The sequence below is a fragment of the Pempheris klunzingeri genome, chromosome 7, assembly GCF_042242105.1.
Source record: "Pempheris klunzingeri isolate RE-2024b chromosome 7, fPemKlu1.hap1, whole genome shotgun sequence".
Classification (NCBI taxonomy): Eukaryota; Metazoa; Chordata; class Actinopteri; order Acropomatiformes; family Pempheridae; genus Pempheris; species Pempheris klunzingeri.
In genome coordinates, this window is record NC_092018.1 from 12148626 (window position 1) to 12174366 (window position 25741).

General features: G+C 40.6%; 1 protein-coding gene across 1 annotated transcript in view; it reads left to right on the forward strand.

The window, feature by feature from the left end:
- Positions 1-25741, forward strand: part of LOC139203745 (transmembrane protein 132D) — a 239635-nt gene that overhangs the window by 61228 nt on the left and 152666 nt on the right. Inside the window, exons 2-3 of the mRNA XM_070833602.1 lie at positions 12309-12727; positions 13330-13907. Of these exons, the coding sequence (XP_070689703.1) occupies positions 12309-12727; positions 13330-13907 (997 nt within the window). The remainder of the gene's footprint in view (positions 1-12308; positions 12728-13329; positions 13908-25741) is intronic.

A 25741-nucleotide genomic window follows, 5' to 3' on the forward strand; every position in this document is an offset into this window, starting at 1 on the left:
AAAGTCAAATGGTGGCATGGAGGACACAGTATGCCCCAACTTGATTATACTCATAAAGATAATTTGTCTCTAATTCTCAAATGGATGACCATACTTCTTCCATTTTAATGGTTTTATTTCAGTTTTATTCAATATTGATATTTGACATTAGAAGAGTGACATGTGGGAAGAGACAATAGAAAAAGAAAAGGAGAAAAACATGCAGATCTCCACTTATGTCACTGTACTCTATCTCCAGTATGGTGGAATAACTATTGTTGCTCATGTAATCATTGGTTCGAAAATTTTACACCTAAATTGTAAACTGCTTCCTCAGCAGTCATTAAAAAGTGTCAATCTGAGAACGAGAAAGAGAAGCTCAAAAGCAAAAGATTAAATGTAATAGTGAACAACATAGACTGAAGTTAATCATAAGAATTCTATCGTAGAAAATCCTCACTTAAAAAATGCTATAAATTTTTTTATATCATGCTATCAATGGGTTGGATAGGTGCCCTTTTCTTCCAAACTGACATCTCATCTTTGAGTTCAGTTTTTCATATTCCCTCCATAAAACCAAATTATCCTTTGGACTTATAATTATATAAGTGACCTTTCTCAGACTGAGTACCTATTAATGCAAATGTTAACCTCCCAAAGCTGAGACTCATAACCTGTTACTTTCACACTTACACACATGCACATTTACACACATTTATGCTGCCAGTCACTCAGCTAATTCTAACTGTGAGCTGTCACTTTCACTTACTCAGACATGTGCACATGCTCATACCTGCAAACACACACAAAGGCAAAGTCAGATGAAAAAAAGTCCCAAGGACAGATTTGAGAAATTAGGAGAGAACCGAAGAAATAAGCAGTCTGTAAATGTGAGAAAAACTAACATTTAAACACAAAAAGATGAACCTCGACCTGAAAATGTGATAGACTCTGAGACAGAAAGAGGGACAGAGAGACAGATGATCAACATGAGACGAGCTAATCTGAAATGTTAGTTCACACCTCTGCTCTGTATAACTTGCACATTGACGCAGCTGTGTGTTTGGTGGGTGGCCTTAGGGGAGAAGATGATGAAGACTAAAGTGTGCATATGTGAGGTGTGTGTGTGTGTGTGTGTGTGTTGCTAATGATCTCACAAGAATAGAAAGGGGAAAAAGTGTAACAGTGAGGATATTTTTTGGTTGTCACCCCTTTAAACATTTATTTTCATCTTAAGGTAACGATGTCCAAAGACAGGGAATGGCATGAATGCAAGGTCTTCACAGCTACAGATTTGCATGTATGTGTTTGTGTGTGTGTGTGTGTGTGTGTATGTGTGTGTGCGTTGCATGTGGACATGATATGACCTGACATTCACTGACACCCTGCTGTTGCACACATGCTTAGAAAATGTCAAAGTTGAACAAGGGTACAATTAGCCCTAATGATTTTTCACAAACAAAAAAAAAATCTGTCAATTGAAAACAAAGAGGTTTAAAATGTGTGAGTGGGTGTGTGCATGCTTTTGGCGCGCTTGCGTGTGCGCGAATGGGTGTGTTTTGGATGCAGCGATAAAAATACCTGCGCTTGTCAGACTTAATTAAGTTTGTGCTCATGTGGCTTCTGTAGTGATCGATTGCAATAAGACAGGGAATGACTGATAAACAGGGAGCGAGAGACTGATGACAGCAGAGAGGGATGAGTGCAGATACAGAGCGGAAGATAGATAAAGAGGCGCAGATGAACAGAGCTAAAAGATACCAGCAAAACTGAGAATAAATTAGATTAAAAGTGATGCAGATACTGACAGAATGGTACTGAGGGAGAAACAGAGAGGTGCCTGTCACCTGTGTGATAATCCTCCTCTCATTAGTCCATCAATCAGATTACTCGCACCATTCTCCGGTAATTAAGTGTTAAACATTAATCTGATTGGTCTAACCAGATTACAGTTGTAAACAGATTAGAGATGGATTACAAGGGCATTTTCTCACACTGTATTCTGTCGAACTGCAGTGTATGGTCTTATTAGGCCTGTCTAATCTATCATTTTAGAAATTGAGGAATTTTGTACATATACAGTTACTATGCGGACGGGTGTGCAGTGTGAAAGATTGTCGCTGGAGCATCAAAAGAAAGAAAAAACGCACCTCTGTTACTGTAAAGTGGCTTCAGCCATGTCAACACAACAACAAGACAACAAGTGTTCCGCAACCTTTAAAAAAGACAGGAAAAACAAGTCTAATAACAGCCTTAAGCGGTGGCATTTTGCTGGAGTGGAAATCAATGGGCTGCGATTAAATGGTTTATGCTGAATGCTCTTCACAATCACAGGATGTACCGTTATTGATGTATTTACTTGAATATTCCTTGAACATTTGAGGCTTCAAAGATTCTTAATGTTTAGAAACTGCCCTTGCTTACATTGACTTGCAGTGTTCTTCCCCTCTTTGACTGGCTCATGCTATTTTAGTTAGTGTTTTTGCATGCACTCCTGAGTCCAATGAGCGCCTGTTTTCAGTCCTTCATGACCTCTATGAAAGACTTGTACCAGGTGAAGAAGTAAGGCGGAATCCGGAAAATGTTGTCATTGTTGTGGGCATTGTGGTGTTTCATCATTGTGGCTTACAGTCCATTCCAGGATGGTGTTACTTGCCCTTCCACCTTAGTCTCCATCGCCTGAGTCCATAGAGGAATTATTTTCCTCATGGACGTGATCACTTGTCTGTCTGTGAAATGAATTCTGTCTCAGGTGTGTTGCAAGTGAGAACTTGTGGCCAAATGCAGAAGACAGGGTTGACTAGCACTGTTGTATTTCTATATCTGTAGCTATAAATATTTGTAGTGAATACATCTAGTTTTCTACTGCTTCACTGGAATTACTTTTCATTTTGTGCACTTGGAATTACTCTTTGCTGGTTTAGGCTATTGTGTAGTAAGTGACAAAGTAGTGGGAGACAAATGTTGTGACCTGGAGTTACCAAGCTGCATATTAGTAAAGACAGCTGCCAGATTAAAAAAAAAAAAAAAGAAATAGATATATTGCACACCATTCTTCCCAATGACTCTGGATATGTTAAGTAGCTTTACTAATCAATGCCATCCTTATGGAATGAATGCTGTCACCCTGTTGAAAGCGACCCATGATTAGTATTCATTGTCCCAATGCAAAGCTGCAGTACCTGTTTCTCACATTTTGCTGTTTTCCCCTTTTCCTCTCCACCAGTTGGCCAGTTAAACTGTTCTTAAACACACATAGAGACACAACGGGGTTCAGTTTCAGTTCAGTCTCTTTTCTCTTTCACTTCTTCTTCCTTATTTGAGTCATCAGTTTTTCATTTTGTCTGTCCCTCCGTCTCTCTTTTTTTCTCTGGGATACATTCCATTAATGATGCATGTTCGCAAACTGTGTCACAGCAAGGAAACGTACTATATTTTCCTCTGTCTCCCCCCTACAGTTTTGTTTTGCGGATTTGTCTTTTCTTTTTCTCTAACATGCACTTATCCACTCCCTCTTTTACCCCGTCTTCTCGCTTCTCTCCAGAGCTCTTTTCTGCATTTATCTCTATTAACTTTTGTCCGGTCCGTCTCTTGTATTTGCTCTCTTCTTTCGTCTTTCATTGCCCTCCTCACCTCTCCTGCACAGCTCATGCCTGTCCTCTTCCTGTCATGCTCGTCCTTTCCTTTTCCCATTCTTCATTTTCCCGCTTCTTCTCTCTCTGACTATTCTTCTCTCCTCCCCTCTTTGATGACCTATTCTCCTCTAAAGAAAGTCATCTCATTCTTATTTTCCACCGTCATTGCCTCCTTTCCTTAGTTACTTAGTTCCTATTGGTCCATTAAGTCAGTTGCGGCTGTGGGTCCTTTAGCCTCTTTATAAGCAGCTTTTACAAGTTTGCTGCCTGGCTGTGGACCACTGAAGGATAGAATTGAATGGCACCAAGGCCCAATGGGTTTATCCCTTCCTCATATTCATAGCCAGGAGATCCTGGCCCGTCACACACAGAGGCTTTTCCTCACAACTCTGTTTTAATTGAAAGAACTTCTACTCTGTTTATCACTCTTTTTGGCTGCCATATTTGGGGTGAGGCTCTGCAGGTGTTAATGCTGGCTCAATTGTAGCATACTACAAAGACCACCCCCCAAAATGAACAGTTTATCAGTTTTTGTACCGCCTGCTTTAAATGTGCCTGTAGGTCAAATTCCGAGAAGAATCAATAAATGAATGCTCTCATTTTTCTTACTGCTCTACTTCTATTGGTTTGTCATAGTTAAACCTGTTTTTCCGTATAATCTATTGGAGAATAGATATTTATATAGCAAATCTACACATTACACTTTCTTTAGCCCCCAAATAATTTTTTCTATCAGATAACATGACTGATTCCAAAATCATGTTCACTATTTCACTGTAAAAGCCCAACAGAGTAGCCCTGAGAGTGTTCTTCACTAGACAAGCTGAAAACACAACATGTCCTGCAGTGATGTAAATGTACCACCAAAGTACTACTGCTGCCAGTAGCACACACCTGCTTGTCACTGTGGAGAACAGTACTTTAAATTGACAAAATTGGCACACTCAATACTCACAATTTAATTCATGTACATGCAGTCCACTTTTAGACTACAGCTCTTCAGTTGGAAACCCTTGCTTTACTGTATAATGAGGAGATTTATGTCGTTTATACCCCTGGTATTTCATGTATGTATTATTCTAATTACTACATCTATTATTATTTTATCATTCCGTGTGTGTGTGTGTGTGTGTGTGTGTGTGTGTGGGTGTGAGTGAGAACCAGTGTCAGTTCAACATTTCACTGCTCCTCCTGCACGCCGCTCCTCCTTCTCCGTCTGTGCTGCTCGACTTCCTTCCTGAGAGGTCTTTCTTTTCTCGCCCTCTGTCTCTGTGGCTCTCAGTGGAATGGTGACCATTTGAAATTGCTCTTCACACTTCCCTGAGTCTGCAGCCACAACCACACACTCTGAGAGACAGAGTGCCCCACCCCTCTCTCCACCCACACGCACACACCCACACGCATACACTCTGACATGAATCACAGTCGCAAAATGCACATCCACATCAACAGCTCCCAAATCCTCCGACTCACCATCTAATCTTTCCTTCATTGGATCTTTGGTCACTCCCTTTCTTCTGCTCCTTAAGAAGAGTCCTGAAATGCAATGTATAGACAGAGTGAGGGAAATTGGAGAGAGGTGCGTTTGGATGAGAGGACAGGGAAACATATTTAGACGGGGACAAACTATAATAGAAAAAGGAGAGAAAGGTGGAATGGCTAACTATATATTTCAGCTTTTGTTGAACTGCAGTGGCCCCTATAATTGCAGTCTTTTCCAATAGTCAAATTCACTGTGTATAGACTGTCCTTTCTGGCTATGCTGAGTGATAATTTGGAGATCCCGGCCTGAGCAATGTGAAATGTTCTACCTGATCAACTTACTGGTCTGCTGTGTGGCAACACCTGGCGTTTGTGAAAAGAGGGAATGAATGTGACATTTTTCGCCACAGACTGCAGAATTTCTCTCCCATTGTCTGTATCTGTCCCTCCCATGTTCAAAAAGTGCGAGAGTGTGATGCCAGTGAGGCCAATGATTTATATCAAAGTGTTAGCCATGACATGTCTCCCCGTCTTCCCATTAAATATCACCCATGGAAAGGTGTAATGACAAACACAGAGGGAAACAGAGCGAGAGGGACAGAGGGGCTAAAGACAAACAGAGGGGAGGAAAGCTAATATATGGAGGTATATAAGAAGAAATTGAGAAAAAGAGGCAGACAGATAGAAAGAGAAAGGCAGATATTGGGTCCAAGCAAATGTGGTGGGGGGCACAGGAGAGAGATGGTAGTCCGACCATATCTGGGGAAATGTGACTTCACTGACCCAATGACAGGGACATCAATCAACAAGTGGTGTGTGAATGTGTTTGTGTGTGTGAGAGGGTACTGGAGGTTATTGTGCCAGGGGTAGACAAAATTCTGTAAACAGCCTGCGTACAAGGGCAAACTCAAACGCATCTTAATCACAATTACAAACAATGCTACAATGCCATGTCTTGTTAAGATGAATTTCAGTTGGCAGCATTGGTCAGCGATTAAAGAGTTCTGGCAGTCAGCACTTTGACATATGAGTTTTTAAAGCAACAACAAGCAACTAGAAACTTGAAAGAGGACAAATCTTCTGTTCCTGAACTGGTGGGAAATAGGTAAAAAAAAAAAAAAAAGACAGGTTTTTAATTTGACACCTGGTCAGAGTCTTTAAATCATGACAACATACAGGAAAACAAGCACAGACAAACAGCATCAACAAGAAAGAACCGAGGACACAGCTTACAGACACAGTTTTAGGTGCACAAAATATAAGGATTACCCGACATTTGAATACATCAGTATCACCGTCTCAGAAATTAGCTGAGCTGCATCAACACCTCCCTGACACCATATCGACAAATGTATCCATTACAGCTTCTCTTGTCGCCAGTGTCTTGCAGGGCTATTGCACTGGGTTTCATAATATTTTTGGTTGTAGTGTTTACTCTCGCCAGCTCCAGTGCCACTAATTGGCATCTATCTATCGCTCTGTAAATCTGTAAATTGCGTGTTACACCAGAAACACATAGCTAACAGCAAGCTGCTAGTCAGGATGGTGGCTTTAAACGTGCCACAGTACGTGCTTGAGTTCAAAGCGCTAACAGTGTGTAAGATGTAAGCTTATTTAGAGCCACCGTGCCACTAATCAGGTGAGCGTACTTCCAAATTACAGCGTGCCAAAGTCATCCACGTGTCCCCAGTAAATCACTAGCAATTGGCGCTGCATGCTAACACTTTATCACATAGTGAATGACAGCAGGTCAGGACAGCACTCATAAAGTTGGGGGGAAAGATTAAAAAGACTCAAAATTGAAGCATAATACCATAGAACTATAATAGTCCCAATGACATCATTTTGACATCATCAGAGGGTTTTTTTTTCCCGACTTAAAAAGTTCCCCCAGAGCCACGGAAGACTTTTACAAACTCGATTTAGGCTTGTAACAAAACCAAATGAATTGTGATAAGAAAGAAAATAAGAAAATAAAATGGGGTGTGGAGATATCTTAGGAGTCGGTGATGTAAGGCCTGTATGGATGAATGAAGGTATGTGTGCGAGTGTTGTAAGATATGTAAACTTAAACTACAAAAAAAGGTGGAGGACGAGGGGATGTTCGAGATGCCCAGGAAGAGAGAGCAGCTCTTTTGTGCCCTTGGCCCCTCCCACCTCTCAGGTGCAGCCAGTTGCCCTGACGACCCACCCAGGCTCCTGCTAGAAGGGGGAAGAGCAGCACAGGGTGCCAAACGGGTGGGCAGTCACACTTTATACAACTGTTTCCACAAGCTGAGCAGCTCCCTTATGACATTTATGTGGGAGCCCATTGGAGTTCCCCTTTAACATTTTCAAAAAATGTAACATTTACACCAGTAAAGAGAGACGGTGCGGGATAGGAGGTAGAGAAACAGACAGAGACAGAAGGGCAGAGAGAACGAGAGATAGAGAGACCACCAAAATAAACTCCATGCTTGTGATGAATGCTCAGTTCAGAAATAGAAACCCCATCCCTCTCTCATCCTCTTCATCCTCTTCCACCCTATTATCTCTCCTCCTCACCACTCTGTCCTTCCTTCCCTCCACATCTCACACATCTCTGTCTATATATCTCCCTGTATCTCTCTCACTCTCCTTATCTCTCTCTCCATCTCTCTCTCTCTCAGATAGTGTGCCATCTGTGTGATCAATGGAGTTCATTCTTTTCAGGAAATTCTCCCATGATGTGATGGATTTTTCTTTGGTGTGCTGTGCCTGTGCTGGGGTTTTTTTTTCCAGTTTTTTTTTGGAGGGGGGCAATTTGCGTCTGGATAAAAGCAAACTGCTGTTTTGATGCTTTTCATCAAACACTTGTCAATTTTGTACATTTTGCTGTATTCTAATAGTTCACGTGTGTGAAACAGTTGCAGACATAAATTACTTTTTCCTGCATGCCTGAAATAGCTTTGCTCAATAGTCAGCCCAAAATATTTATAAAGAATGGTTATTTGTTCCACCAACAAGGCTATGCAAGAAAAATAGGAGGACCAGCATAATGGACCAAATAGATGGAGGTCAGCACAAAGTCGAGGGAGAAGTAGTTTGTTGACAATTGAGGAAATTTGAGGAAAATAGTAACAGTACATCAAGGATAACATTCTGGAGCATCGTGGCACTTTCTTCTTTGGCAATGCATGGCAACAGCTCCCACTGAAAATGAAACACGGTTTACACTGACACACTTAGACAGATACCCAAACCAGGCTGATGTAAAAGATAACCCTGATCATATGTTTGTATGCCTGTCGTTAATTAGATTTACAAATCAGAGGCTATATTGAAACAAACACAACGTCAAGCAGCACTCATACCATCATCACATCTCGGTATCACTCCCTCTTACTCAAAACCCATTTTGCTTTGCTTCTCACCGGCTTTCTTCCTTTCTCTGTTTTCCAGTCCTACACGCTCCACTGTGCTTTGATTATTGGCTCTGTGTGTGTGTGTGTGTGTGTGTGTACTTGGAAATACAGCAGGATGGGCATTTTTGGGGGAAGAAGGATCGCAGATGGGCCTTGTCAAATCTCTGTACATCTGGCTTTATTCCTGTCCAACTTTCCACACATACATAAAGCCACAAACACACACACACATATATAAACAGTATACTTTGTCATGATCACAAATACAGAGGTATGCATACATGCATGCACATATACTATTTTGCACATGTTGTACAAACACATGCACATAGTTAACATGCACTCACATGCAGGGAGCCATTAAAGCACTCATAAATCTGCACACACAGACACTTATAAAAATGTGAACCAACACACGCACACACACAGAGACGCACTGTGCAGCAGGACACAGCGGGAATGGACTCCTGTTGTGGCTGGCGGTTGCCAAAGTAATGATGCCAGGGAATCAGGACTTTGCCAGGTTTAATGGTAGCCAATGGCATACCGGTGTTTGGATGCCAGATTTATAAGGGCCAACACTGACTTGGAGTGTAGCGCCACCAATTGAGCTTATATTGGCCTCCCTCTTATGTCTGAAAATTATATTTATGATAACGTGTCGCTACAGGGGATAAAAAGTTCTAACTGTTGCATTACAATATACGCTCATTTAAGTTCATGATGATGTAGTCCACAAGAAATGAACAGTGTTGACAACAGCAGAAGTAAAGTATGGTACATTTTCAGATTTCTAAGATAACGAGACCAAGGGTCAACTGCAACAGTAAATCGATAAAAACAAAAATCTTCTACTGATCCATTTCATAATCATGATCATGGATAAATAAAGAAAATAAATATGACCTGAGCTGAAGAAAATATGTTTTTTTAAAAAAATATATTTCATTCATTGTTAATAATTCCGTCCAAGGGTCAATCTTTTCCTGTATGGGAGATCTCTACGTGTGTGTGCGTTGTTCTGTATATGTGTGTGTGTCAGCTGTTTGAGGTCCCTGTAAGGGACTGGGACATATGCTTCATAAGACTCCTGTGGACACACACACACACACACACACACACACACACACACACACACACACACAGGCCTTTGCACCTCAAGGACACATAATAATGAGAAAAGAATAAAAGAAAGCAAAACCCCTGAAACTCACTGAAGCTAATGTACTGATGGATTTTGACCACACGACCCATCTGTCAGTCAACAGTGGATGATTACAAACCACATTTGAAAATGCACTCTGGCTACATTTCAGCCAGCCGTTTTTGCATGTGACTCTCAACCTCTCGATATTAATGACAGGCTCCAAAACATTAAATGCTAGCTTTCAGTGACCCCCATGCTGCAGGCATAAATGTGCATAATCTCAACATGTAGTTTGACACTAAATAATGATTTTTATATCACCTACTGGATGTTTTAATTCAGTAAAGTATGGATTAAATCAAAGATGCTGTATATTTTAACGTACTATAAATATGAAAGTCGGCTCATTACCCAAAAAAGCTGACCTCACCATTAACTGAGGGGTCTTAGTCTGTTACACCATACAAGTAAGCATATAACACTCACAAAGTTTAACAGTAAAACTCTAATTATTCCTTTCTTCCTCTGTGTAGTGCACAGTGCTCGTGCAGAAGGACATATCCATTTATTCAAAAAGTTTGCTTGTATTCTATTCACACAAAAATTCAACTGGAGACAAGTTGGTGTCATTTGTCGTAAAGTGTATGCAGTCATTGTGCGTAACATAAAATGCCAGTATTTCCAATCTGTCACACTGTCCTATGTGTGCACATTTTTTTTCTGTCTTGTCCTCATTTTTACTTTTCCGTCTCATTCCTTTAAGTTTCTCCCTCCTCTGTCTCACTTCTTTCCTTTATTATGTTGTTATTCTGTTTCCCTTTCCTCTCTCTTTTTCTCTTTGTCTGTTTTTTCTATGTCTCCTTCTCGCTCTGCATGTCTTTTTCACTCTAAACGTATCCTTAAGTGCCCACGCATCAGAACCAAACCGGCCTGCTTATTCATGTTGCACCGAGGTATCACTTTATTTCTCTGCTATTAGTTTTTTGGGAAGTTGCCTCTGTATGACTTGCCCCAGACAGCGCTATGCTGTCCCACCCTCATTATATTTTCACACTCTGCTACCCCAGGACACAAGGATACCCACACACACACGCATGCACGCACACATGCATACATGCCAGGCGTACACGCACACACACGTTTCCATACACACCCACTTTTGTATGTGATAGTTTTGTTTGTGTCAGCAGTGGGTCCTTGGTGTGTTAAAATGGAAATCCCTATGTCTATTTTTGACTCGAAAAATGCACTATTTTACTTTTTCTCTGTGGTGTTTTACAGCAGAAGCCATTTAATTTATTTATGCTCTGTAAATGCTTTTGTACTGTACACTTATTTATATTGTTGGTGACCATAATTTCAAAACAGCAGCGCACATCATATCCCCATAAATTTGTGGTTTGCAAAAATTTGGTTAACCACTATTGGTAACTCACAGACTACAGAAACATAGCTTTTGTTAGCAGTATAGCTAACTAGCCATAGATACGCTTCTCAGGAGTTTTACTGAAACAGGTCGTTTAACTGCAAACAAGTACTTGACATTTTTCACTTTTTTCAAATGAGCCCTGCCCACTTCAGACCAGTACAGAGAGTACAGAAAAAAAACACAGAAATCTCTAATGTGTTATGAGCATAACACTTCTAACTTTGTCAGAAAATGGCGTCTTTGTGTAGGATTCTGGTCACTCATAGTAAGAAACTGATTAAGAAAATTGTTTTTCAGGGCCTTAGGTGGATAGAACTATGAGCAGTTTTTTTCTGATAACTAAAAAGAACCAAAGTCCTCCCAAACTTTTACTAAATTGCAATATAATTAATTGTGGTTCATGTTAGTATTTACGCTCATATTCAAACAGTTTATAATAAATGCTCTTCTGTGGCTCAGTGTGTTGCACAGTATAATGCTGACAAGTCAAACAGTGGATGAATAACAAATACTGAACAACAACTCCCTCCTATCACCGCACAGTCATTGTAACCCCTTGTCCTCTTTGGGAATGAAATACCGCACCAAAACCCCAATAATCCCAGGCTCCAAACTCCCCATCTTTGTGAGAAGTCTGCTCGGGTAAACACACCAGAAAATGAATAAAAACTGAATGTAAATATATGGAAATAAACTGCCAAAGAGTAGTATGTAATTTTTGATATATGCTGGTGTAATGCTTTTCAAATGGGAATAAAAAAAGTGATGCATTAACGTAGAGCCCTGCGTGATGCTGAGTCTATCACTCGTGTATACAGCTGAAAGCAAATGTGTTTATGCTCATTTCTCCTCGAGGAGAAACAGTTAAGAAACACCATGTACTGTGGTGTATGTTTTGTCATCGGGACGCAATGCATCTGTGAATTTATGTGGAAAAGCTGATGTGTGTTTATATCAGTGTGTGTTTACAATAAACTGCATTTCATGGGTCAGTGGCTCTCGCATTTACACACTGTTTGTTGACTTGACTTTAATAGCTGATTAGCTGCTTTGGATTTCAGTTACAAATGACAGTAAGCATTATAAGTTTTAGCCAGGCCAGGTTCTGTTCCATCAAAGGGATGCTTTTATCATTATAACAAAGTTAATCTTCTTCTCTTTTGCTCCTCTCCCATTTTTCTCTTTCTCTGTCATCTTTCTTTTTCTATTTCTTTCCCTCTTTTCTGCTTTCCTCTCTTCAACTATCTCCTCAGTGTCTGACAGCCAAGCAGGAGCAGCAGGGGTTGGACCAGGAGGAGGGCCGGAATCCTTCCAGCCCCGTTTCTCCTCCTCCCTCCCCACCTACCTCCCCGTCCAGTGCCAGCTAACTGGAGCTGACTCTGCGTTCTTCCTGCGGGAAGCCAATCAGGAGGTAATGCGAAATGGCAGCCTATCGTCGCGGACTGAGCCCGTCTTCCTCCACCAGTTGGAACCAGGCCTCGCTGCCCCACAATCCCTGCCGAGCGTCAATTGCACTTACGGAAACCTGAGCATTGAGCAGCAGATTCCAGTGGAGCTGCTTCAGGGTCCACCACCGCATCTACTGCCAACGACCAACCACGTGACTCTGAACTGGAAGGTCAAAGGTCAAGTGGTGGTGCCCAAAGTGGGGCCAACACGCCCCTGGATACAGGTACTGGAAATTTAGTGTTTTACTTTGAATCTTCAATTAGATTAGGTTTTAGGCTTCTCATATACTTAATATATCAATCCCATACAAGAAAAATGATCAAATTCGAAGCTAATCAAGAGGATTTCAAATGTCATTTTGTCATGTGTTTGTCTTTTTGGTCATGTATTAATTCATTATTGACTACCTGAAGCTTGTTAGCCACTGTCAGTAGAGGTAAAAATGAATCCACACTATTAACTAAAACACTCCATAGAGATGAGGGGCTTCAGAGTTGAGTGATCATTTATTACTACAAGCAACAACTTTCACATTATACACAATAATTTGATCCATTACATTCATTAGTGCAGCTTTAAATAAACTCTTAAGTGCATATTTAGAAATTCTGCAGAAAGCTTTATTGTCACTCATTCATTTCCAACCCATTTTGTCATTTTGCAAAGTGTTTAACATGACTCATAATTTCAGCTCACTATTACAGTGTAACAAGGAGAAAATGTATAATTTTTCATTGTATTTGACTTTAAGAAGTGTCTTGTTTGCTAGCTCTCCATCCACTAATCCACCCATTATGACATTAGATGTATTTGTTTTGTCCTCAGGTACTGTTTTACCTAGCAGGGAGGCGTTGGGATGAGCCCGACCTGCCTCCTCTAGCCCTCCTGCCGTGCGTCAAAGCTGTGGCCATCCGTGACACCAGTGAGGCAGCACCCTCGGCGGGCTGCCGACTCGTGGGACCATCTGGCATCTGTGTTGTCCGTCTGGAGATTCCCCCAGCTTGGTTTACACCACCACAAGTGAGAAAAAGACCTCCTGAAGTGACTCTACCATCAGTGGATGTGTATTACTCAATTATACCAGTGGAAGGAGCTGGTCAGGAGTGTCCCTCCATTGTTAACGAGCCATGGAAAAGTCAGAGTGCAAATGCCGGGTCCCTTGGAGGCCTTGGCATGGGCCTTGGGGGACAGTGGAGCCCCCTACTGGATGGGGGTCTTCAAGACATGCTTAAAGCTGGTTCTGTGGTAATGACCACGGGCCTGGTTTCTGCCAAAGGAGAAAGATTGAGACTGGATGAAAATGTGGAGGTGCTTGTGCCACCCAGTCCAGTTCGGCTTGGCAAGACGGTGGCGTTTGGCATCTACATGAAGACAGATTCAAACATGGAACAGTTTACATTGAGGTGGGAAAACAAATACTTTCATAGAACTTTTTTTTGGCTGAGTTTTATTTGGTATTCTGTTCTCTTTTTCCCTCATTTCACTTTTTCCTCAGTTTCTCTTTGATTCCTTTTTCTATCATCTCCAGTTATGCTTTTCCCCCTCATCCTCTCTCTCTCATCTCCCAACACCGTTCCCTCCGAGGTTGATCGCTGTCACCTTTGTGTACTCAGCCTCTTTCAGGAGCCAGCAATGCAAATAACAACCTCATGAATATTCATGACTGAACCAAGGAGAGAGGAAAACACAGAAAACGAGAAGCGGGACAGGGAAGGGGTGACTGAGAGGGATTGAAGGTTGGGGAGACAGGGAAATGAAAGAAGAGACATGTGATTAGACTAGTTCGTAGTTTCTCAAGCTGAAGAATGGTACCCAAAATGGCTCTTAGGTATGCTGTAAGAGGTCACCTACATGGTTTCCCACATAAGCAGCAATATGTTTTCATGCGCTTATATCCCAAGAAACAAATTTCTTTTTGGTTCACTGGATACAACCTCTGATCTAGACTAAGCACGTATATCTGCATCCCATCCCTGCCTCATCATTTTACTGACTTTGGGGATTTCAGGCTGACAAATGACAGATGTGCGAATTTATCATTCTATCCAAAGAACATCCCAGCACAGAACACTATTGCTGCATACAGCAGTACTATAACAATATACTCCTGAGAGGTAAGAACTATTGAGAACATCTTGGAGAGAAACTTTGAGCAACTTTTAGATACATTTTTCAGTATTTCAGTGACATTCAGTCAAAGAAAACCTGCAACACACTGAGCACAGTAATTGGCACATGTCAACCGACCCCCCTTTTCAAATGAGGTTTGAATATTTTTTGAGATCATTTGGGCAGACTGTCAAAGGAATCGATTTTACATAATGAAACCTTCACATTTATCCAGCAAAAAGTTTTTGGAACCGCTTCAGTTGTTGCGTATGACTGCATGACAATAATACCCCTCCAATAATAAATGTGAACCAGGAAAAGGATGTCAGATACTTTGTGCCGCATTGGGAGAATGTCAGATTGTGGCTAAGTATCTAATTTTGTTTGACGTATTGAATGACATAAATGAAGAACAAATGAATGTTGAAGCAAAAGAGGTTTGGGATTGCTCAGCCACCATAATGTGTGAATGGTAACAATTGCTTACATACATAAGTTACATACAATACCTGGAAGTAGTTATGTGTTTGTATTGCAAGGTCAGTCCTTATCTCTCTCTTCAAGCGGCCTTTGCAGGATCTTTAAAGATGTGCACTTTTACAGTTGCACATGCTTTCACTGCAGAAAATTGCACCTGCCAAGCAATTACACATACACTAGCATAAATGATTCCATGTGAAATGAGCGGACCTCTATGTGGCAGCCATACACATAGCTTTGAATACAGTTATAAAAATGACAAGTGATAACAGGTTCAAGGCACTATTCACTAAAAAGAAAAACACATTGTTGGTGCAGTTGTGCATTTCTTTCTTTATTTCTTCATTCTCTAAGGTTATCTGAGGACACTGGAGGAAAAAAAATAAGTGGCTAGACTGCACTGGACCTTGTCCCACAACTTGCTGACAAGATTCAAACACACACACACACACACACACACACACACAAGGAGATAACTACTCCACCGACACCATGCACACACTATTTCTCTCTGCCATGTCTACGCGCACAAAGTTCACAGACCAACACACAGACGCTGTACATGCTTCTTTGCTTTATCTTATGTGTGTGTGTGTATTAACTACACACACAGAAGTGATGAGGTGGCCTTTTTGTTTCCCCCATAGACACTTTGTCTCTGTCTATGTCGTACAACACCCCTGCTGTCTGTCTGTCTGTCTGTGTGTGAGTGTGTGTGTTTGTGCGTGCATTTATACGTGTGTGGTGCTGGTATAAAAAGATAGTGAAGGTAAAATATCACCTTTTACTTTTCTATGGCATCTTCTTGCTCTTACCTTAGCTTATTTTTCTATACTACTACACATGTACTGTTCTTTTCCATATTATTCGGACATTTTTTTTCAGTCTTGCGCGCTGTGCCCACCTGTGTATTCACTTGGACGAATGTCTAATTTGTAATCTCGAAGCATTATCTTTCCATTTGCATCTGAGGTGAGATGTGTATGTGTGTGTGTGTATATACATATATATATATATATGTGTGTGTGTGTGTGTGTGTGTGTATGTGTCCATCCTACCTGCAGCTCTTGCCCTCTGCTCCAGTATGCAGTCCCATGGATAATCTCCCATGTTAGAGGCACAGTCAGACATGTAATAAGGCTTAAGTGGATCTCATTCCTGTGTGCGAGTGTGTACTTGTGTGTGTGTGAGACACATAATAAGCCTTAAGTGTGCTCCATCACACTGAGGTGATGTGATTATGATAAACTGCTGAGGAGATGGACGGACACGGAGAGAGGGTGAGCTTGAGAGACAAAAAGAGATGTGAAGGAAAGGAGAGAGGGAAGTAAAGGAGAAAAAAGAACAGGCCTTAACAGCTGAGATGGTTATAAGCAGAGAGAAGGAAACGGAAAAGCATCCTTTGCTTGCATCTTTTCCTCACTCTACAGCTCTTCCAACTTTAGGGATGCAAAGACGGAGGACCGGAGGCAGCACACATTTGCCAAATTGGATTGGACATCCGTGGTGTATCACCTGTCACTGGGCTTGTAGTATCACATAACCAGCCATACATGATTCTGTCACTTTGTGATGAGACTCCTCTGCATACATTGGCTGAAACTGTACGACAGTTGTGGATGTCTGAGATATGTATTACTGATTAAGTTACACCACCAAGTATTCTTCCTCCAGCTACATTTTGTCAAGTTATAGACTGTGATAACCATTTTTAAATTCTAGATTTGAAATTTTATCATTTGATATCCTCCGAAACCACATTTAAGCCAAAGCCCATCATAGCTGAGCCCTGATGATGGATGATGTCCCAACATTTGGAAGAAAGCTAAGAAACGGTAAAAAGAAAATGCTGAAACCAAAAAGAAAATGGAAAATATACATTTCACAATTAAAGCCTCTCTCTGACTACCTGATGCGCAGTTATTCAGTCTGCTGCTCAAAAACTTGTCATAGATCTAGTGTCAGAGTCACAGACTGCGACTGAATGAAAATAATGCAGATAGACAACTAAACATGTTTATGGCTGAAAGAACATAACAGACATGCACAAAACTTTTTTTGGTTGTATCATTGTACCTAGATCAACACATGATGACAGTATGGGGGACAGTACAATTTTACAAACCTAGTTATGCCTCCAAATTACATACCTGTAGACCTTCCTATCATGAAAATAGAGAAAAGGGTAACCGAACTGACCGAACTGCAGCAACACTGTCAGGATTCAGGCGCAGCTCTAATTCCTGCATTTGTTAGAATTTGTAAGCTATCTTCTACTGGAATGTCTATAATATAGCATTTGCTACAATTGATAATCTAAAGCTTTTCATGCCCTTTCCATGCATTAATCCTAAATCAGCACAGCAGAGAACTCTTCCATGAAAGAAAACACCAAAAGAAACAAATCAATTAGTGTCTCTCAGCTCACTAATCAGCAGACCATCACTTGTAACTTCTAAAGGTACTAAAGAGGGTGAAGCTTGATCATGATTTCATGTTCTATGCAGCTCCAGTTCAGTGAGCTCCTACAGCAAGGGGGAAACCCTTGTTATAGGAGCTTGATGCTTTGAATAGTATGTTTAGTAGAGCGTTTCAGCATTTTTCAGTACTGGAAGTGTTGATAGAGTGCGGGTCAAAGAGATTAGTATCTCCCTCATTAAAAAGCTGTCTTCTTGAACTGCGTGCTATCATTGTTTGGTTAGGTAATTAGTGAGATGATTACTGATGAGGGGATAAATGCTATGTGCTTGTATGTGTGTGTGTGTGTGCAAGATATAGATAGAGAGGGACAGATTGAGACAGTGATTATTAAAAGGAAAATAGGTTTTTCTCTCTACTTGTGTTCTCTCTTGTTTTTCTCCATCTGTTTTTATGTGACTGGTATTTTAAGTCATTTGATTTTTTTTTGGTGTGTGATTTTTTATGCGGCCTGTATTCATTGTCCCATTCTTTCTTTCTGTCTGTGTTCGCCCGTGTATGCGTTTGTGTGTGTGTGTGTGTGTAGGGATTAGTGGATTTTTCCTAGGATCAGAGGGGAGATGTACTTCTAAGGACCGGCTAGTCCTCTCTGGTGGTTTTACACACAGACACACATACACACACACACACACACACACCCACATTCACTTCCCCCTCTGTGTTACCACACACATGCACACATGCATGAATACACACACACGTACACACAGTACACCCAGGATGCCTTTATTCCACAAAGCTCCGCCATCGATTTCACCTCAAATGGCCTTTCACTAGCAAGGAGGCAAAATCAATTGTTTTTGCGACTGTGTGTGTTTGTGTGTAAGTTTATGTGTGTGGACTGAGGTAAACATATTGAATATGATTGTTGATATAATTGCGTTCTTTTGCGCATTTGCTTTGATAGGCCTGCTCATATTTCTATTCACTTGTGTTTTGCAGTATGTGTGTGTGTGTGTTTTTTTTCATGCATCTTGTGTTCTTTGGGAGTCTATATATTTTTTCACGTTGAGCCATAGTGTGTGATGGTGTGATTCTCATTGTGTTTGTCTCTTTGGTCAGTCCAATCTCTCTTCAGTGTCCTTGTTCCTATGCTAAACTCCACCAACTGGCATTTGTGTTTAATGCAATCTTGAAAAGACACAAAAGATAAAATGAGAACTAGCTGCATTTCTTTCAACACACTGCCAACATATTTGGAAGTATTCTATTGATACAGAGTTGGTTGGGTGAGTTGTTTTTGCTTTTTAGTTGTGCTTCTCTTTGTCTTTAAGTGTTTGTTCCTTTCATCTGAGAATGAAAAATGTGTCAGTGCTCGGGTATTTCTTGCTACACTTTGATGTTTGTTGGGTGATAATCTACTTCTAAACTTACATCTTGTATGAAACTTTTAAAGCTAACTGATGAGTAATGTGAAAGTGCACCAATGTTTGAATTTTGACCATTGGGTGCCTACATTTATCACTTAAAAAATAAATGAACAGTTTGCTTGGATTTAGAATTGTTGCACATTGGATAAGTTGACCTGAATACTACCAAACAATTCTAGCAGTTCTATTTTACTTTATGTTTGGGGATTTTTTCACCCCCGTGCACCTGTGGATCAGAGATAATTTCTTTCCCCATTCTCTATTTCAGTCTGTGCTTCTGTGCTTCGTCTGTGCACTGCTCTAAATAGTCACCCTCGCCATTAAATTGGACTCAACACAGCATGCACTTTCTTGCATATATACATCTCTCCAGTCCCTTGTGCTCTTGTAACTCCATAATTCTCATAAAATTGTCACTTACCTGTTGGTCTAACATTCATCTGAGCTGTGTGGAAGAGTGTGGTTGTGTAAGAAAATGTAGAAAAATGTAGCACAGAAATGGCTCTTGGGCAATTCTCCACGATGACTTGGTCATATTCCTCATCAAATTCACATAATGCTATGATCTTTAGTTGTGCTGCATGAACAAATGACTAATTAGAGATCAAACAAGTAAATGTAAGAACAAATTACTGATTAAGAATGAAGGGACTGTCAGTGAGGGGGAAGAGTTAGGAACACAATGCTTCCCCCGGTGTTAAATAAACCTTGTTTTCTTCATTTTCATCTTCATCACCTGGACCGACAAGCAGATTGTTTAGGTATAGGGACAGAAAGCATCAGGAGATCTGGTAATGTTGTTTTAGTGGAAGCTTCATTGGGGAACTCCTCTCAAAGAGGCCATAATAATGCATGGCTTAAAGGCCTCAGCAGTTGAAATACTCTTGCAGCCCTCCTGTGGGTCCACCAAGGTTATGGTGTCAGCTTATGAAGGACGGAGCTGAGCAGAGCCTTCAGATGAGCTCTCAACTGTGGAAGTTGAATGCACTTTTTGTTATAGAAGGGCAGGCCATATGGGGTTGAGGAAGATCGTCCTGTATGTTAAAATGCACAATTTCTAGGGTTGCACCGAACAGTTTGAAGCTTCGTTCACACTGTTGACATTCGAATTTTCAAAGCAACCTTTGATTGCTGCATACAAATGTTTGCATGTCATTTTGCTTAAACCAATAACAACAATCCTGGCACATTTGATTAACGTTAAATTTGCCCAGGGTTGTACGAGTCTCATTGTACAGCAAAGCACTACACAGTGATTCTATGCCTGCATTTTCAGGCGCATTTGCCGCAAATCAATCCTATTGTCTTGGCACGGCTGTGCTCCATCTGCATCTTCATTGGTGATGCTCTGAAAATAAATCCCAATTTAATCCCTGGATTTATACTGTATTTCTGCACTGAAGTTAGTTTGCAAAACACAGCTGATTTGTTGCTACTTGAGCCAAAGATGATTAAACTCTGCATGATCATATTTGAAACAACACATAGCCATTTACCTCATCTGCCAGCTTATGAATTTAGGAAACTCAAAGGAGATCTTTTACTGCAGTAACTTAACCAGCAAGTGTCTGTTAGCATTAATGTGAAAATGTAGCTACAACCCATAAACTAAGCTTTAGATGGTCACAGTGAGGTGTGATGAAACAAGAGAGACTCTTAAAGGAGAAAAAACGATATGATGGCTCCTCTGGTTGTCCAGTAACTTTAACAGTGACTTGAAGCTCATGTGTACTCCAGATAGTGTCAGCAAAGCAGTTCAGGTTTAATCCAATGAATCACTTTATTCAAAATCTGAATTTTGTTCAAGGATGTTTTATGATGACATCATAGGTAAACATTCAAAACTTCATTCAGTTGCCTCAGAGAGAAGCTTTGAATGTACAAAAAATTACATCCTGTACAGGCCTAACGATTTCAGTGTGTAGCTGCTTAAGGATCAGTGATCAAGCTTAAAGAAGATGTGAGGCCTACAGTAAAAGCCCAGAGACATTGCATGTGCCACCCAAATTAACTTTACTTGATAATTGAATGCACCATACCTCAGTCTGCCTTGTAGCTGTACCAGACTACCAGCAGAGTGTGAAAAGTCGGATTTATTTTCATTCATCCTATCAATATTTTGCTGACTTTGAATGTACTCTGTGCTTTCTAAAATTCTCCGTTCTTATATTGAAGACAGGCTGATGGTTGACAGAAGTTCACTGCAGGCAATTTACAGCTTTCTTGGAAGTAACTGATTTCTTTCCAGGGATTGATTAAAAACTGCGGTTTGACACTTAAGTTCTGTACAATAAAACTATAAAATATGAGGGGGTAATGTCAACATGGAGGCATATGCGCACACACACACACACACACATTCAAACACACATCTTAAACTACTGATATAAGGTCAAGGATGAAATGTGATGAAACTGAAAAGCCATTTTGACTTTTTTTTTATACATGAGAGATAGACACGCATGCATTCATATTAAAGAAATCATTCACTTGTTTGAAAAGCATGTAAATTTATAGACACATTAATCTTTGAGTGTTACAGCATGTCTCCAACATTAGCTGACACACACACACACACACACACACACATTATGTGGTGCAAAACTGCTTTGCTCCATTATTCTTTGGCCTAATACCTAATGCCAGGAGCCAGTCTGTAAAATTCCTGCTGAGTCTGGGAGGTCAGACTAGAGCCTACAGTCAGTGGCACAGTGGTTTAGAGAACACTGCTTCTTGAAGAAAGTGCTGAGGAACATTTATAACCACAACAGCCAACAGCAGCCTATACATCATGATACTGCTGTAAACTTAACTTAAAAAACTAAAGCGGGCAATGGTGATTACTTGTGGAATGAAAGAAAGTGGCTAGTTTATTTGACATTGGTCGTAACGGATTTGGCACCATAATGTCAAACGGTTTTGCTTGGAAAGGAGAGTAGCTCAAATTTTTAACCATTCACTAATAGTTTGACGGTGGGTGTTAATGTACCTTTTAAATATGGCACATCTACCTCCTCCACTTCTCCACTGACAACTCTAATCTTACTGGCATTATCACCTTTTTACTCTCTGGTCTCGCTGGGACGTCAGCAAAGCTAGACTGTCAATCACAGCAAAATATGGTAAACTGGCTAACGCTCTATGACCAAACTCACACACACACACACACACAAACACCTGCTCTCTTTCTCTGTTTAACCCACACAGTCACTCTGTCTCTGTTTATTCCCTTAATCCAGTCTGCACTATCATTCTTCTACAGCATTCTTTCTCTACTTTCTCTCCACCGTACCCTTCAATTTCCCTGTCAAAACTCCCTCTATTCCTTCTCCCTTCTCTTATTTTCTCTCTCACTCTCTCTTTCCATCTCAAATCCATCATGAATATTCATAAGGGTGTTATTTGCATTGCTGGCTCCTGAAAGAGGCTGAGCATACAAAGGTGACAGCCATCAACCTCAGGATAGCGCCGGTGTTTGTGTGTTTTTGGGGCTCTGCGTGTGTGTGAGGGAGAGAAAAATAGACAGAGGTAGACACAGAAGACTGAGATGAGCAAAGAGCGAGAGGAACAGAGTCGGAGAGAAGGTGTGTGTGTGTGTGTGTGTGTGTGTGTGTGTGTGTGTGTGTGTGTGTGTGTGTGTGTGTGTGTGTGTGTGTGTGTGTGTGTGTGTGTGTGTGTGTGTGTGTGTGTGTGTGTGTGTGTGTGTGTGTGTGTGTGTGTGTGTGTGTGTGTGTGTGTGTGTGTGTGTTGGGGGAGGGTGTATTTTGGCAGTGTTGCTTGCAAAATGATTGGCTTTATCACTGAAATTATAATTAATTTGTCTCAGAGTATGAGTTCTCGTTTGAACTGAATTTGAAAAAATTTTGCCTTCTGAACTCACTTATTAAAATGACACTGATTCGTGAGTGTGTGCATGCGTGTTTGTTTAGCTTTCTCTTCATACAAAATTTCCCCATCTCTCCCTGTTTTTTCAACTTGTGACACTCCTCTGTCTCTTTTCTTCTTTTCTTTGCATGCCTCTTTTGCCCTTTGAGTCTGGGTCTGCAAATGCTGGTTTGGGGATGCTTGATATGCAAATGCCTGGCCGGTTATTGTGTTGTGTTTATTGTTCATTCTGCTCCTTGTTGCAGGATAGAGGGGCCCCATTTAGAAACAGGGCTCCTCTATACTGCATTCATTTGCACTGGGGATGCACCAGTTGCTCAGAGTAGCACATTTTAAACCAAGTGGTGTATGTGTGTGTTTTTCTGTGTGTTTGAGCATTTACCTCTAAGTTACCCCAGGAGTTATAAAAAGGAGTTTGGGGATAAGTTTGTTTTTATTTTAACAAGCTGGGGGGAAACAGCTGATATTTTTACTAACAGAGAGAAATCCCCTCCTGCAGCTTTACACCCTGGGACTTGCATAACATTTTTATTTTCTTGGCCTGGGACCCAGGCTCATGAAAACATATTGTCTGTTTTATTATTCTGGGACCCACTTGAAATAAGCTACAGATGTTCCTATTGTAGAAGTCCCAGCTTTTACTGCATGATGGCTGAACTGCAGCTGCACTTTGGCTCCGTCTCCAAAGGGGGATTTAGTTACTAGACATTGTGTGGTGTGTTGCTGTTTTTTTTGTTTGTTGGTACAGTCCAGTACAGTACATTAGCTTTCCTGCTGACGTCTTCTGCTTATTTAACTTACATGAACAGATGTCTTGGCCTGCTCCATAGCCATTGACAAACACTGACCAAGTGCTCTGCTCATACCAGTTTGCAGGTTGCGTTATCTAATTAATTGGTCAGTCGCACATTAAACAGCACATGAACATTCCCTCAAATATCAGTTAACTCCCAATTCACAGGATCATGCAGTGAGCGGCACTTCTGCCATGGCCTTTCAGTTAAAATACTCTATCCAGTTTTGAGCGCTTCAGAAGGGGATGGGTCACATTTTTTAACATAAAATAGGAATTCACTATGGTTTTAAAATTCTTCCAATATTCCTTTTCTCATCTCCTCTACTTTTTTTTAAGTATGTGTTGTAGGTCAAAACAAGGGCAGGCATCTAGGAGGAACTTCACACTAAAATAGAATGATTTAAATGCTCTTTAAACGGTGGTTACATATAACCTAGAGAACAAAATTACAATCACATTGTTTCCCTAGTCCCTGTTTTGTCCACAATGGAGATAAAAATGTCTAACGCTTCATGCCATAGCAGATGCACACTGACACTCCTTTATAGTGATATTGCAAAATATTAGATGGTACTTTACACAATATGTTGGGAAACCATTAAGAAAATGAGTGATGTAGGTTATATAATTTAAAAAAGAAAAACAGCCATTTTGCTTTCAACACATTCAAATCAATTTAGGAAATTGCATTACAGAGCTTAATATGCTATTTTCTAGGCTTGTTAGGCTTTAACGTGCTTATTTTAGCATTAGTGTTCACTGTGTGATTGTTTAACGTGGACAAAGACTGGACTCTTAAAATGGACCTGTGCTCAGCAGGGCCCATTTGTAATCTGTCAATCCTCTTTTACCTTTAACTCTCCTTGTGAAGAATACCATACAGCACAACTGTGGCTCCATTTCATCCACATGGCTTTTCACTGTTGCAGAATGACACCATTCTTTTGTGACTTTCTCATTATGACCACCTTGTTTTTCAGCTCAGCACCCTGTACATATTTTTCGGTCTATCCCTTTTGCTTACAGGAAAGTACTTTTTTAGTTTATCCAAACTTGCAATTCACAATATCGCTTCCTCTTTTAGTACATCTTCCTATTCACTCTGCACTGCGGGGAGCCCAACATCCCCCAGGCTAGGAACAATACTGTTTCATGCCTGTGTGTGTGTGTGTGTGTGTGTATGTGTGTGTGTGTATACATGCATTTAGCATCTTTGATAATAGGAGAACAGTGCAGTACAGTTTATGTGTAAAAAACACTGGGCTCAATTTCCTGGTTGTTGGTGAATCATAGTTGACAAAGGAGGACATCCTGATCCAGATTGTGATCAAATTTATATATATATATATATATATCTATGTCATACATACACATCTATGTAACCTTCTGACACGCAAACAAACTGGTAACATAAGTGCAGGTATGTGGACGCATTCTTTTACTAAGCCTGTTTTATACCTGTGATCTTCTTATAATGTTGTCGAAGGAGTAATTATTATTATCATCACTGATCAGCTTCAAATTAGTTGTTTTCTTTCGTATCTTTAAAACCAGAAAAGTCCAAGAGCATATGCCACAGTGGCTATTCAATTATTTAAGGTCTGCCTCTCAGAAATCCGAGACATGTACTTGGAAAATTAAAAAAGCGAGTTTTGCCTCTTTCCTCCTCACAAAATAACCCTATTTGTGCTCAAAGTGTAGCTGTCTCCCTCTCTCCTTTCAGTCGCAATTCAGCCATTGAATGAGTCGCATTTACCCACTGAGCCGGTGAACACCATCAAAACTGTACAGAGATTTTTTTCACACATGATTGCTCACAAATACTGTAATAGCTATGTGTTGTTGCAGAAAATGCAGGTCCACCACAGTAGACAAAAATCGGCCTGTACGAACCAACTCCTATGTGTCTTGGTTGTACTGGCGTATGTTCCTCTAATATCTCTCTAAAGAGAAAGCTGCGACATCAGAAGTTCCAAGAAATAAAGCAATAGATGACTTGTTCAACTAATCTGTGCTCAAGATTTCCTACCAAACGTTGTCCAATCATGTGTATGAGTTTGACTCTGAGCTGTGCAATCTCCAAGGATGCCCACCTGAAAACAAGGCCGTTATTCTTCAT